General features: G+C 35.9%; 1 protein-coding gene across 1 annotated transcript in view; it reads right to left on the bottom strand.

The window, feature by feature from the left end:
- Nucleotides 1–13439, bottom strand: part of LOC131672064 (uncharacterized) — a 171660-nt gene that overhangs the window by 60591 nt on the left and 97630 nt on the right. Inside the window, exon 2 of the mRNA XM_058949007.1 lies at nucleotides 8551–8746. Coding sequence (XP_058804990.1) covers nucleotides 8551–8682 — 132 coding nt within the window. The 5' untranslated portion in view covers nucleotides 8683–8746. The remainder of the gene's footprint in view (nucleotides 1–8550; nucleotides 8747–13439) is intronic.

Here is a 13439-nt window from a genome sequence, read left to right as displayed (position 1 = left end):
GGCCTGGAGGACTAACTTACGCCGACACATTGCGATGTTTAGAGTAAGGCGTATCCACCAAAGTGCGGATTCAGAGCTGTCGCAAAACGAAAGACAGAGGACTTCTCTTGCGACTAAAAAGCGGACTAAACGAAAGATGGGACTTCCAGGAGAAGCTGAGACAGACCCTCAGTGCGGATGACACAGTCAACCACAGCTACACAGCTAGAAATCTTGAACCTAGACAGCGTGACGAGCGTACAGAGCATAGCGGACGCATTGACACGCAAGACAGGTACCAGCCTAGATCCAACGGCTTATATCTTTGCTCACCCAATAAGCAGGACATCCGCTTGGCTGTCGTAGAAGTGGAGGATGGGTTGAGCTAGGTGAAATTCTACTTTGAAAAGGACGAATAAAAATTAGGTGGATCAACTGCCGCGTCAGACCCAGGCTGACGGTACCTAGGTGTTATTAGAACCTCGGGTAGGGACATAGGAGAAAGGACTTCAAAGACCCTGATAAATCGTGGTGTTGCTGGACATAAGGACAGAAAAACCACAACAGTAAAATGTGTAAGACGAGACAGGTGAAGTTTTTTCTCTGCTCCGATTCGAGACATAAGGAGTTGGCGAACAAATCGGTATCCGGAGCATATATCATATTCAGGGCCGCGCTTGAAGAGAGCAGGAGACAGATAGACATGACAGGAGTACTTCACGATAATCTGCTCCGATGCGAGATAGTATAACTCCTTCTATCTCAATTAGCGATGGAACACAACGCAAACGTATTGATACTGAGCGAACAGTACCAGAACTCTGGACAGGTGGATTTCCAACGCTTTGGGTACGTTAGCTATCTGGGTAAGGGGCGCGCTGGGTTACCAAGTACTGGCCACTTCAATTGGAGAAGATTATGTAAACACAAGGGTGGGCGCTATCACCTATGCTACGAGGAGAAGTCAATAAGTCTTTACAAAAAGAAGGAAAAAAAAGTTTTACTTACGTAATTTTTTTTTATTTATCAACGTAATCTCCTTGAAGGTCGATACATTTTATTAAACGGCCTTCCAGTTTTTTTAAGCCATCAGAAAAATATGATTTCTGAAAACCCTCAAAATAGGCATTTGTTTCGGCGATGACTTCTTCACTCGACGTGAATAGTGGTCCGGCAAGTCATTTTTTGGGGTTAGGAAATAGGAAAAAGTCACTGAGATCCAAATCAGGCGAATATGGTGGATGGTCAATTATTTCGAACTTTAAATCGTTAATTTTTGCCATCGAAACTGCACGCGTGTGAACTCGAGCATTGTCTTGAAGAAAGAGGCATTTTATTTGTTCAAGTGAGGACGTTTTTCTCTGATTTTTTCTTTCAGCTGACTTAATAATGACGCACAATATTGTCCAGTGATCATCTGGCCCTTTTCCAAGTAGTCGATGTAGATGATTCCATACGCACCCCAGAAAACCGTGGCCATAATCTTGCCAGCTGACTTTACTGTCCTTTCCTTCATTGGGGCTGGTTCTCCTGCGGTAATCCCTTGTTTGGACTAATCTTTAGTTTCAGGAGTGAACTGGTGTACCCACGTTTCGTCTACAGTTACGAGTCGATACTAAAAGTCTTCCGGATTACGACGTACGCGTGCCAAAAGAGCCTTAGAAGTGACCACACGGGTTCGTTTATTTTCAACAGTGATCAAACGCGGCACCCATCTTGCTGATATTTTTTTCATCCTCAATTTTTCAGGCAAAATTGAAATGATTGTACCCTTTGATACCCCTGTGGCCTTAACTAATTCTCGCATTTTTAATCTTCTATCACTCAACACCATATCGTGGATTTTGTTGACCATGTCGGACATACTCACTTCTACAGGGCGTCCTGAACGAGGTTCATATTTTGTTGTTGTACGGCCGCATTTAAATTCATTTACCCAGTTATAAACAGTCTTAAACACAGGGGCAGACTTGCCATGAACGGCGTTCAACTCAACTGTGATTTCTTCTGGTGTAAGGCCTTTCAAATGAAAATGTTTTATAACCACTCGAAACTCTATTTTTTCCATTTTTCAAATAAACCAATAACTTTTTGTTCAACTAACACTCACAAAAAAACGACTTACTGAATCGAGCTGAAACTTTGTACGATATCTAGTTAGTAGTATTGCTTGTCAAAAACATCATAATTTAAGCGTGACAAGCGCCATCTCTTGGATTTTGTAAAGACTTATTGACCGCCCCTTGTAGTGTCTATCCCACTCCGAACCATGACCAGAGATTTCGAAGAAAAAGTAAGTACGCTGGAAGATGCCCTGAGAGATCTGCTGGGAGATCTCGTAGTCGTTGGTCACCTTAACTCCAGAGCGATCGAGTGGGGTATGACAGCGACAAACAAAAGGAGGAGGCAGCTACTGGATATGGACGTGAGGCTAGATCTGATGGTAGCAAACCTGGGACGGAATCCTGCGTATAGAAGATCGAGTTTTTGGTACTCAATGCCCGAAGTAACTATAACAACGGCCAGCCTCTCGTAGCGGGTAGCGCGATAGCGTGTGATCAAGGACTTCACAGCCAGTGATTACCAATACCTCATCTTCAAAATAATAAGCCGCACTGAGATGTCACGAAATGGACCTGCAAAATATAGATGCTCCAAGCATGGGAATCTCAGAAACAGGAAAAAGATCGCGTTCAGAAGATATTGCTAACTATGGTAGCGCCCTCCGACGTAGTCCCAGAAGACATCACGGGACGTACGCGGACCGACTAGATAGTAGAAAAGACGATGTCATTGTTACACGAATTTGCGAGACTACTATGCTACAGACCTCGACAAACGAGACAGAAAAACAATGTACTGGTGATCGAACGAAATCGGTTTCCTCCGCAGAGATAGTATAGCGTGCCGTAGACGGCACGGGAAAAACTTAGTTACGCTATCAAGGATAGCAGAAAACGATATTAGAGACAACTGTGCGAAGAATTAAATAAAGACCCCTGGAGACTGGGTTACAAGATAGTAGTCCAGAAATTCGGACGTCTCGGCCCACCCGAGAGCAAAGACATGACGATAATGGATGCGATAGTGGGTTGTTTCTTCCCGACCCACCCAGTGGAGGAGCCCGTGGACTATCGCGATCTAGCGGTCTCGGAATTCACGGAAGCGGAATTTTTTGAAACTACGTCATCGCTGGGATCCGTAAAAACGCCAGGACCGGACTTTATACCAGGGAAGAGTCTCGGAGAAATCTCCCAAGTGGGACAATTAAATAAAATCATTTTAACCCATTTCTTCCCAAGGCGCCATTTTATAGTCGATTTGTTTTTGACCGAGGAAAACCTCAAAATAATCGAAAATGTATACTAGAAGTCACTTTTCTATTGTAAAATTTCCCACTCTTTACGAATCTGCAGTCAGAATTAGGATATTTTTTACGGAAAATTACAAAATGGCGTCTTGAATGTTGATGAAAATTTAGTATTACATTAGAATTTTTCTTTCAGAAATTAGTTGCTGAAATTTATAGAATCAGGATGAAAATGTAGATTTACATTGAAAATGTTAGTTCTTTGATAAACCTAGGCATTACGAATTTTCCTGGAACATTTTTCCAAGATGGCGGCCAGCAACATGTTGACAAGCGGGGAAATCTAAAATTTTCTAAATAAAAGCCGATTTAGAGAATAAATATATACTACCTATACTTTCGATGTCGCTGAATACAATGCTAGTGTCAATTTCAATTTTACAAAATGGCGGATCCAATATGGCGTCGTTAATACCAAAATGATGAGCACCAGTGAGTGGGTACTCAATTCCTGTTTTCGATATCGCTGAATACAATGCTAATGTCCGTTTTCAATTTTACAAAATAGCGGATCTAATATGGCGTCGGTAGTACCAAAATCAGGTAATGTTGATAAAATTGCGAATCTAATTACTATATTTTTTTCTGGATTCTTTGTCCCTACAGTTGGATAAATCCTTTGTCTTCTCGAGTATTGTAAAGTGTGTATTTTATAACGGTCTTTTTCAAGATAGTTAGAGCATATTCATATTTTCTTCGGCTGCCTCTCCAATAGTCCTTTTCAGGATAATTGGCGAACTTTCCCATCTTGTGGAGGATTGAAAAGTGCGTATTTCTCTAACGGTCTTTTTCAAGATAGTTGGAGCATATTCACTCTTTTTCTTCGGCTGTCTCTCCAATAGTCCTTTTCAGGATAATTGGTGAGCTTTACTATTCACCGAGTATTTTTTCAAGATAAATATTTATTAGATTCGGACTCTAAAAGAAGTTTCATAAAACTGGCAAAATCATGCCGAAACGTAAGTCGATGAGAAATACCAGTGTTGATAGCAGTGTTGTAGAAAACAATGATCATAGTGATGAAGATGAAAATGATCATGAAGTTATGTGGGTACCCGATGATGATAATAGTGACGTAGAAGGTCTCGATAATAACGGAGAAGCTGATGGAACTTCTAGATTCACTGATGCAGTAGCCTTATCTTATGAAGAAGTGTATCAAAATTTTTCCGCGAACGAGAAAAAGTTAGAAGCCTCACATAAATACGAATGGATAGATCCACAAAGACCATACCATGTTCAACTTGAATCAGAAATATATAATTTTGAAGCAATAAAACAAAATGTACTAGGAAAGGAACCTCGAGAATTATTTGAAATGTTTTTTTGTGATAGAATGAGAGATTACATTATTGAAGCGACAACTGAAAATGGATTTGAATTAGATCCAGATCATTTCAACAAATTTTTAGGTATTATCATTTTTTCCACTTCCAATATTCGTAAAAGCTATAAAGATTACTGGTCGACTGATGAAATGTGGCATTCCGATGTTGTTTCAGAAACGATGAATAGAAATTTGTTTGAAAAAATTAAGTCTAATTTGAAAACTTCGAAAAATTCGGATAAGACTGATAATGACAAAGTTTGGAAAGTTCGTGTAATTTTAAACATTTTCAGAGAAAATGTAAAACAGTTTGAATTTTTTTGCTCTTCTTTATCAATAGATGAAATGATGATTAAATTTTTCGGTCGCACGCTTCTAAAACAATTCATCAAAGACAAACCAATACGTTTTGGAATAAAATTATGGGCCCTTTGTACTTCTAATGGATTTGTTTTAGAAATAGATATCTATTGTGGAAAAAATGATTGTCAAAGTGACACGAAGTTCTCTAAATGCAGTTTAGGATCTCGGGCAGTGATGAATATGCTTCATGTTTTTCTAACATCGGTCGATAAGAATGATGTAGCTAAATATCATCTATATTTTGATAGATTTTTCACACCCCCTGATTTATTGGTACACTTGAAAAAACAAAACCTGCGTGCATCAGGTACGGTTAGAGATGATCGTGTTTTTACAAAGGAGATGTTTCCAAAAGTGTTGGATAAATCAAGTAAAAACTCGAAAACATTGATCAAAAATTCCGAACAGAAGACATTGATAGATAAACATAAACTAGATAAAAAGGAAGCTGTTAGAGGATCTTATGTTGTAAGTCATGATAAAACCAGTGGTATAAATTACATTACGGTAATGGACTCGAAACCAGTGTCCATATTATCTACAGCCGTTGGCGTTACACCTACTATTCCAATGGAACGATTCGATAAAACAGCTAAACGTAAAGTACCAATTGAATTTCCTGGAGCATTCAAGACATACAACAAATTTATGGGAGGAGTTGATCTTCATGATCAATACTGCAGTGATCTAAAAACGAATATTGGTTCAAAGAAATGGACATGGGTTATTTTATGTAGATTGATCGAGTCTTCACTGACAAATGCTTTGATTTTGTACAATATGGTGAACAAAAAGAGAATGTCTAGTAAAGATTTCGCAAAAAGTGTTGCAAAATCTTATTTAGAGCAACCGATTGAAAAGTTATCAAAGCATTTGAAACTCACAATACCTGATCGTAGACGAATGTGTATAAAGTGTACCATAAGAACAATATTTTATTGCTATGAGTGCAAAACTTATTTCTGTGATACTCGTTTCAGAGAGTATCATCATATCCACAATAAATCCACAAAATCTTCACAAAGAATATGCAAAGCTAGCAATGACTGCAAGAAACGTACGAATATTTATTGCGAACAATGTCAAGAGTATCTATATGCAAATTGTTTTGACTCTTACCATCTTGAAAAAACAGGTACGCTTGATGAATAATTTCTTCCACTATTGCATCAATTATTTTAGAAAATACTAGAAAAAGTGCTAAAAATTCAAGACAAAGTGTAGCACTTAGATTTGCGATTTTATCAACACAAACTGATTTTGGTATTACCGACGCCATATTGGATCCGCCATTTTGTAAAATTGAAATTGACACTAGCATTGTATTCAGCGACATCGAAAGTATAGGTAGTATATATTCATTCTCTAAATCGGCTTTTATATGAAAATTTTAGATTTCCCCGCTTGTCAACATGTTGCTGGCCGCCATCTTGGAAAAATGTTCCAGGAAAATTCGTAATGCCTAGGTTTATCAAAGAACTAACATTTTCAATGTAAATCTACATTTTCATCCTGATTCTATAAATTTCAGCAACTAATTTCTGAAAGAAAAATTCTAATGTAATACTAAATTTTCATCAACATTCAAGACGCCATTTTGTAATTTTCCGTGAAGAATATCCTAATTCTGACTGCAGATTCGTAAAGAGCGGGAAATTTTACAATAGAAAAGTGACTTCTAGTATACATTTTCGATTATTTTGAGGTTTTCCTCGGTCAAAAACAAATCGACTATAAAATGGCGCCTTGGGAAGAAATGGGTTAATGGCTTCACTGAAACGGCTGATACAATGGGTTTTTAAGAACCCCTACTATTAGGCAAAATTAGCAGAACTGACCCTTAGTCTTTGTGTAGGCACGGTCGTAGGGCCGAATTTGCTTAAAAATAATGTTAGAAATCAAACGTCAAATGGAGGTTTTTTTATTGTTTTTAATAAGATAACATTTTGAATAAAAAAATTACCAAATGTACAGTTATTACTGAGATGAGAAAAAATATACTATCTTATTGGAGGAAAATCGGAGCTGTCCAATAAGAACAAATTACTACTTTACAAATCTATACTCATACCAGTTTACACTTATGGCATTCAACTATGGGACGTTGCTTTAAACTCGAATATTGTTATCCTAAAAAGATTTCAATCAAAATATCATACGTAATATCGTATGGGTCTCGTTGTTCGTTAATGAAATTATCCAAAATGATCTACAACTTCCAACAGTTGAAAAAGAAATTAAAAAGTTTTACACAAAATATAAAAGCAGACTTCAAAACCATCCAAATTAACTTATCAGCAATCTTCGTTAGACAACCTTCACAAACAATCAGACTCAAAAGACATAAAGAATGCATAAATTAATCAAAATCTTTTTATCACATTCTAGAACAAAAACATAATACTCATAGTATATTCTCCTGAATCTTATGTAGATATTTCATAGAGCAATAACATTTACTTATTGTCTCAATGTATTAAACAGATTGCAAACAATCTTGATGAAAATAGAAATACATTTTTTTCGTACTAGATTGTTTCTATTTTAAGTTTATAATCAATTTTTATTGAATTGACTTTGTATCTCGTGTAATTGGAAGATCTAAAATTTTTCTAATTTGAGAAAGAACAGTTTCCCACCAAAAGAATTGTTTTACATTCATTTGTAGCGAAATATTCTTTCTCCAGTTGAAAAAGCTTATAATAAAGTTTTGCTGCGTTATTTTTGTTAATTTTGTTGTCTGTTTATCAATGTTCGGTTAAATCATGGTGTTTCTGTTTGAGAAAGAGAGAACTAAGAAAGCTCACGTGAAACTTTCAGCATAGGGCGTAATCCTATCTACGACTAGTAATGGCAACAATGTAAAACTCCATGATCGAGGAAGAACCAGAGCTAAATCAGGTGCATTACAGAGCTAGTCGAATGTATAACTAGTAGAAACATCCCCTTTTTTCTTTCTCTCCCTCTCTCTCTCTCTCTTTCTCTCTCTCTCTCTCTCTCTCTCTCTCTCTCTCTCTCTATTACGCATGCTATGCAAAATTAAGGCGTAATTACCCAGACGAAAAATCCACTTGTATCAATAGTAGTAAGCTGCCTTTCCATATTTTTAAAGAAAAAGTATATAATAAGATGAATATAGTTATAATCAATAAACGTGTCAAGTACCAAGAGAATTTCTAGTATTCTTCTTAATAGCTAAACATGTTAATAATGACAGTAGTGTTAGCGCCAGACTTTCTGTAACTTTCACTATCCAGCTCATTTGATAGTTGCACACTGTACTTTAGTAGACGAAAAGCTATCAATTAAGTAAAAGCTTAAATTTCGTAAGGTAATTTGAATATTTTATTCTGTGGAGTTTAAATATATTTAATCTTTGAAAGTCATGGAGACATAGAGACATTTATATAATCATAATATACATTTTTAATAATTGGTAAAAATACACATCTAACAATAAGAGTAAAAATAATTAATACACAAAATTTAAATAAAATATTATATATCTTACATTATGACCTTGCAGACAGTACCCTCGTAGAAATTCAACACATATAGGACTCTTTGAAGATACCTTCACATGGAGATATGGACATCTATCACGAATACAGCATCCTTCTAAGAAGTATTTGCATGTTGGCATTTTTTCTGGGCCAACGTTATGAGACAGAAGACAATCATTTAATAAACATTTTCCTTGAAGAAAACTGCACAAAAAAATATATTACATTCATTTTTACGAACATATTTCTTGATAATTGTTAGAAGGGAATAAATGGTGATTAAGTAAACCTTTTCATTCAATGTAATGAATATTTTGATTTAAAAAACTGTTGAAATTATTTCTTACGATGTGATATATTCATATGTGGATTTCGTGTAGCTAAACAATAAACATTATAACTCATGTAATAAATGAATATTCATTAAAGCGTGCGTATAGACTAAGGAGTGATCGCTATGGAAATCAACAAGCGCGAATGTGACAGGGTGAGATTGGTAAAAAATTTGTGATACACAGAAAACAGAGGTACGCGGAAGCAATGCACACACATTATTGTCTGCAGCAACGATGCAGGTCACCAGGTGGGCATTAATTATTTCGAACGCTCATTATTATCGCGAGTGTTTTTTTTGTTTTGTGTACTCGTATGTCACGTTCAGTATTAGCTCACGTTTTTCTGTCTGTCTGTTTGTCTGTCTATCTGTTTCTCTCTCTCTCTCTCTCTCTCTCTCTCTCTCTCTCTCTCTCTCTCTCGTTTATATTATTTTAATTTGTGTAATGTTTTATGTTCACCCGAATAACATCCTACAAATCCACACTCGCAGTGGAAAACTTAATTTAATTTTTATGCATTTCTCATTTGCTTCGTGATTTGGCGCTCGTCTGCAGTTACGCCAAACGTGTGTGCACCAGACCAAGCATAACAGGAGTAGATTGAGGCAACGGTTACTCTCACAGCAAGGATGAAAATTTTTTAACGACTTAAAATAATTATTTATTTAACTCACCATTACTCTTTATACTGAAATCAGATCGCATATATTACATGAGGTTAAATATGATAAATCACATGGACCTATGCATCATCGTATGTCGCGTGCGTTTTTCAGATAATTTATAAAAGTATTATTGTTATTTGATGATGAAATATCATTTAGTTGAATGATAGTTAAGATTTCATTATTTTTATATTTTTTGAATAAAATAGAAAAACAGGATAAGATTAAATGAAAAAAAAAATTAATTTTAAAATACAATGTTTTTATTTATAAAAATTAAAATTATTACACAATTAATTTTTTGATATTAAATAATTTCTTTTCATGAGTCATTGCAGATCTGACGTTCATAGTGTCTCTCACATCAAATCCTTTTTTGTTGCTTGCGGTGAATAAAATGGTGACTTATTCTTACGTCGTAGCGAAAATAATGTATCTTCTATACTTTTATGGTTGCATGTAAAATCCTGTCATTTTAGTCGAAGATTTTCCATGCACAAGTGCGTAGAGAGATTGAAAATCATACAATGTAGCTATAAAACATAATCCTTTAAAAGAGTGAGAGAGAAAGAGAGAAAGATTGCATGATAAAAATAGACATAGAAAAACATGTATGACATTTACACAAATTATTCGGTTTGTCCAATTGCTATTAAAAATTATTAGTTTGTGAATCGTGTGACACACATACTGTCCACGTCACAGCCTGAATAAGCAAGCCAATTCGGCTTAGAAGCTACAAAAGTTCTGTTTTTAAGAAGAGAGAAAGTTTGCTAAAAACAGTTGACATACATGTGAGAATCGTATTATAAAACTTCGTTACTCGTATTGATTACCAGCTCCACGCATTGAAATTATGAGCGATGGTGTCGATTTGCACTTTCACTTGATTGCATGTGAATTGCCCCCAATCTTTGTCTCGGACTTGCTCTTATGCGTGTGGTAGTCGAGCGTATAAGAGCTCTGGATTGCGCTCGTAAGCCGGCCCCATCACATGCGAGAGAGAGAGAGAGAGAAAGAAGCAAAGAAATTTCGCCATAGGGGAGAGCATGCAAGGCCGGAAGCAGCGCTGACGGACAATAAACTATTCACTGGAGGGCCTGGAATTGTCGTTTAATAATTTTCTCGACCCTTCAAGTCGCTGGATTCTCTTCTAGGCTTCAGTATCGGCACGTCCTTCCTCTGATACGTGTTCATCTGGAATGACCCCTTACGTCATTTCTCGCTTGTGCCGCTTTTATCTAACTCTTTTCCTTTGTCTCTAGGTGTGAAAACCTTTGCGCTTCACAGATCACTTAGCTACTTCTCACGCTCTCCTGGTAGTCCCTGTCCACTCTCTCTCTCTCTCTCTCCCTTCCTTCGGTCTGTCTATTCATCCAACCTAGAACCGCAGATGGAACAATGCGCTACTTTTAATATTTATAAGTTCAAATATTCTGTCGGCAGTGTTGTCATTGTGGCAAGGGGTATCCAACATAGAATTGTGGTGGGAGGCGAGAACGCCCGACACAGCCTATCTAGAATAAATGTTTTCAGAGGACAATGATGTCCTTACTATCCCCAATCCGATCGATCATTGCAACGTGATCAATATAAACCTTATCAAAAGTACACATTATACCAGTCACTGCTATTTTTAAACTCAAGTTTTCTTTAGAATAAGCAAATCAATGTTCACGAAAGTTTAGTAGATACTTGCAATTGAAGAAATGATAATTGCAAAACTTTGAAAAAATCGAAAAATAGGCTTATTTCGGATAAAGCTTGGAAAAATATATCGGCCAACAAAACAGAATCTTATCGGTATCTGAAGTCCACATAATTTTCATCAATTGTTCACTTAAGTCGTTTACAATTTTTTTTAAATTATTGGATCGAGGAAATACTAGAAAAATCTTATTTTACAGGTGGAATATCATTGAAATAGAGTATGAAGTCAGAATTATACTAATTTGTTATTTATTATTCATTGAAATTACTTATATTTGTTATTAATTAAGCAAGTGTGTCATAGGGAATCTAGATTTGGTGGGTAGAAAAAGTTAAAAATATATATTTACACGCCAATACAAATATTGTTGATAAGATCAGCAGCCATTAGTCTATTATGACTATGTAGATGATAAATTATTGATTTGGGAAGATAATATTGGAATGTATTTCTATTATTGTCGTTAAAATTAATATTACGCGTCTCGTTAATTTGTCTCTGAAAGATTCACTTACTTTAATGTGTTATTTATTGACTTATAATGTTAATAATTATAATAATATTAATGATTGAAGTAAGCGTCTTGAACATAAAAAAATACAACTACTTATCACTCTGCCAGATTCGGCAATGAACGTACTCATTGCAATGCCATATCATCCACTTTAAATTGAAAATCTCAATAGTCGTAATATCTCTATCGTCAATCGCGTGCCCTCTGTATATATTGCACTAATAGATCGTATAACACGTTCAGGCTTTGCAATCTGTATTTTTATGCATTGGTAATATTTTTAGCATCAGTTCGTGCTTTTCCACCTTTCGTCGCAACATCTTAACCTATTGGTAGTTTCTCTTAAAGATTAAGAACAGCAGCGACATTTTCGTCCTTGTTGAAAAATTGTGATGAAATTCGCGAAGATGCCGATCTCAATCACAATACTCATTATCCACAAAGTTGATGATTATACTCGGGTAGATCGCGTACTCATTAAAATCAAACTGTAGTTAGTACGGTGGCGTAAAAATGTGGTCTCTATTAAGCTTTCAGCAATTTTACGTATATCTTACCTGTATAATTATTTCAGTTGTTAGTCACCAAAAACTTCTAAATTTTCTGCAGGGAAAGAATATGCTTTTCAAGTATTTAGGCCAGTGTCTTGCAATCGACTGTTGCAAGTGGTTCATATTCCACTCATTTTATTAAAGAATATTGAAAAATAATGAGGTAATAAAATTGTTTTCGTGACATGTCAATTTTACAACGCTCACCACTATCCCTGTCCACGGATTCTCAATCAATCGGTCATACTTATTTTTTCGATGCCCAGGTGATCTAACGAAGATTCGTAGTCCGCGTCACGTATCATATTACGCAATTCCGTTGTTCACCCAGTAACATCAATCGACAGCGCTCCTTATGATTCGTTATGGAATTAACCCGAACCCATTAAGGCCCATGCCAAAACAACATAAGACAGCGCTAAACTAACTATAACAGTCATAGTATAAGTGGAAAAGAAAGGTACCCGTAATTTTTTTTTATATTTGCAATTGTCTATAAAAAATTATTTAAACAAAATTACCCAAAAAGTTAATATTTTTAAAAATTGATTGTGGTAATTGATTCTACCGGAAAAAATATGAGATAAATGTATATAACGTTATCTGGTCAGATTTCAAATTGTTAGTGTAAAACAACAATAAACAATTACAGGCTAGATAGGCTCATCTGTATATGCCGAATCTCTAACAAAATCCATGACCTATAGCATCAAACTAACTATGCCATTCATAGCATACGAGGTGTGTTCAAAAAGTAAGGTGACTTTTCAAATTTCACGGGCAACGTACTTTCGATTATCGATTTTTTTGTTTTGTTATGTTGGTACACTCTTCCCGAACATCTGTACCAAGTTTCAAGTGTATAGCATTTTTTGTTTGGTTGTGAGAGGCGTAAAGGTTATAAATGTTTTGCGTGCTCAGCGATTTCTTGCTATCGAAAAATATGGATCAAAGGATTTGCATCAAATTTTGTGTAAAAAATAAAATAAAGTGCTCCGAAACACTTGAAATGTTGACGGTGGCATACGGTGAAACTGTTCTGAGTAAAAAAAATGTTTACAAGTGGTACAAACTCTTCCAAGATGGCCGGGAAGATGCCAATGACGAGCCTCGGTCTGGAC

The sequence above is a fragment of the Phymastichus coffea genome, unplaced genomic scaffold (assembly GCF_024137745.1).
Source record: "Phymastichus coffea isolate CEN01 unplaced genomic scaffold, Cenicafe_Pcof_1.1 PCOF00011, whole genome shotgun sequence".
Lineage (NCBI taxonomy): Eukaryota > Metazoa > Arthropoda > Insecta > Hymenoptera > Eulophidae > Phymastichus > Phymastichus coffea.
The sequence above is the reverse complement of the archived record's forward strand: the minus strand, read 5'-3'. Positions and strand labels throughout refer to the sequence as shown.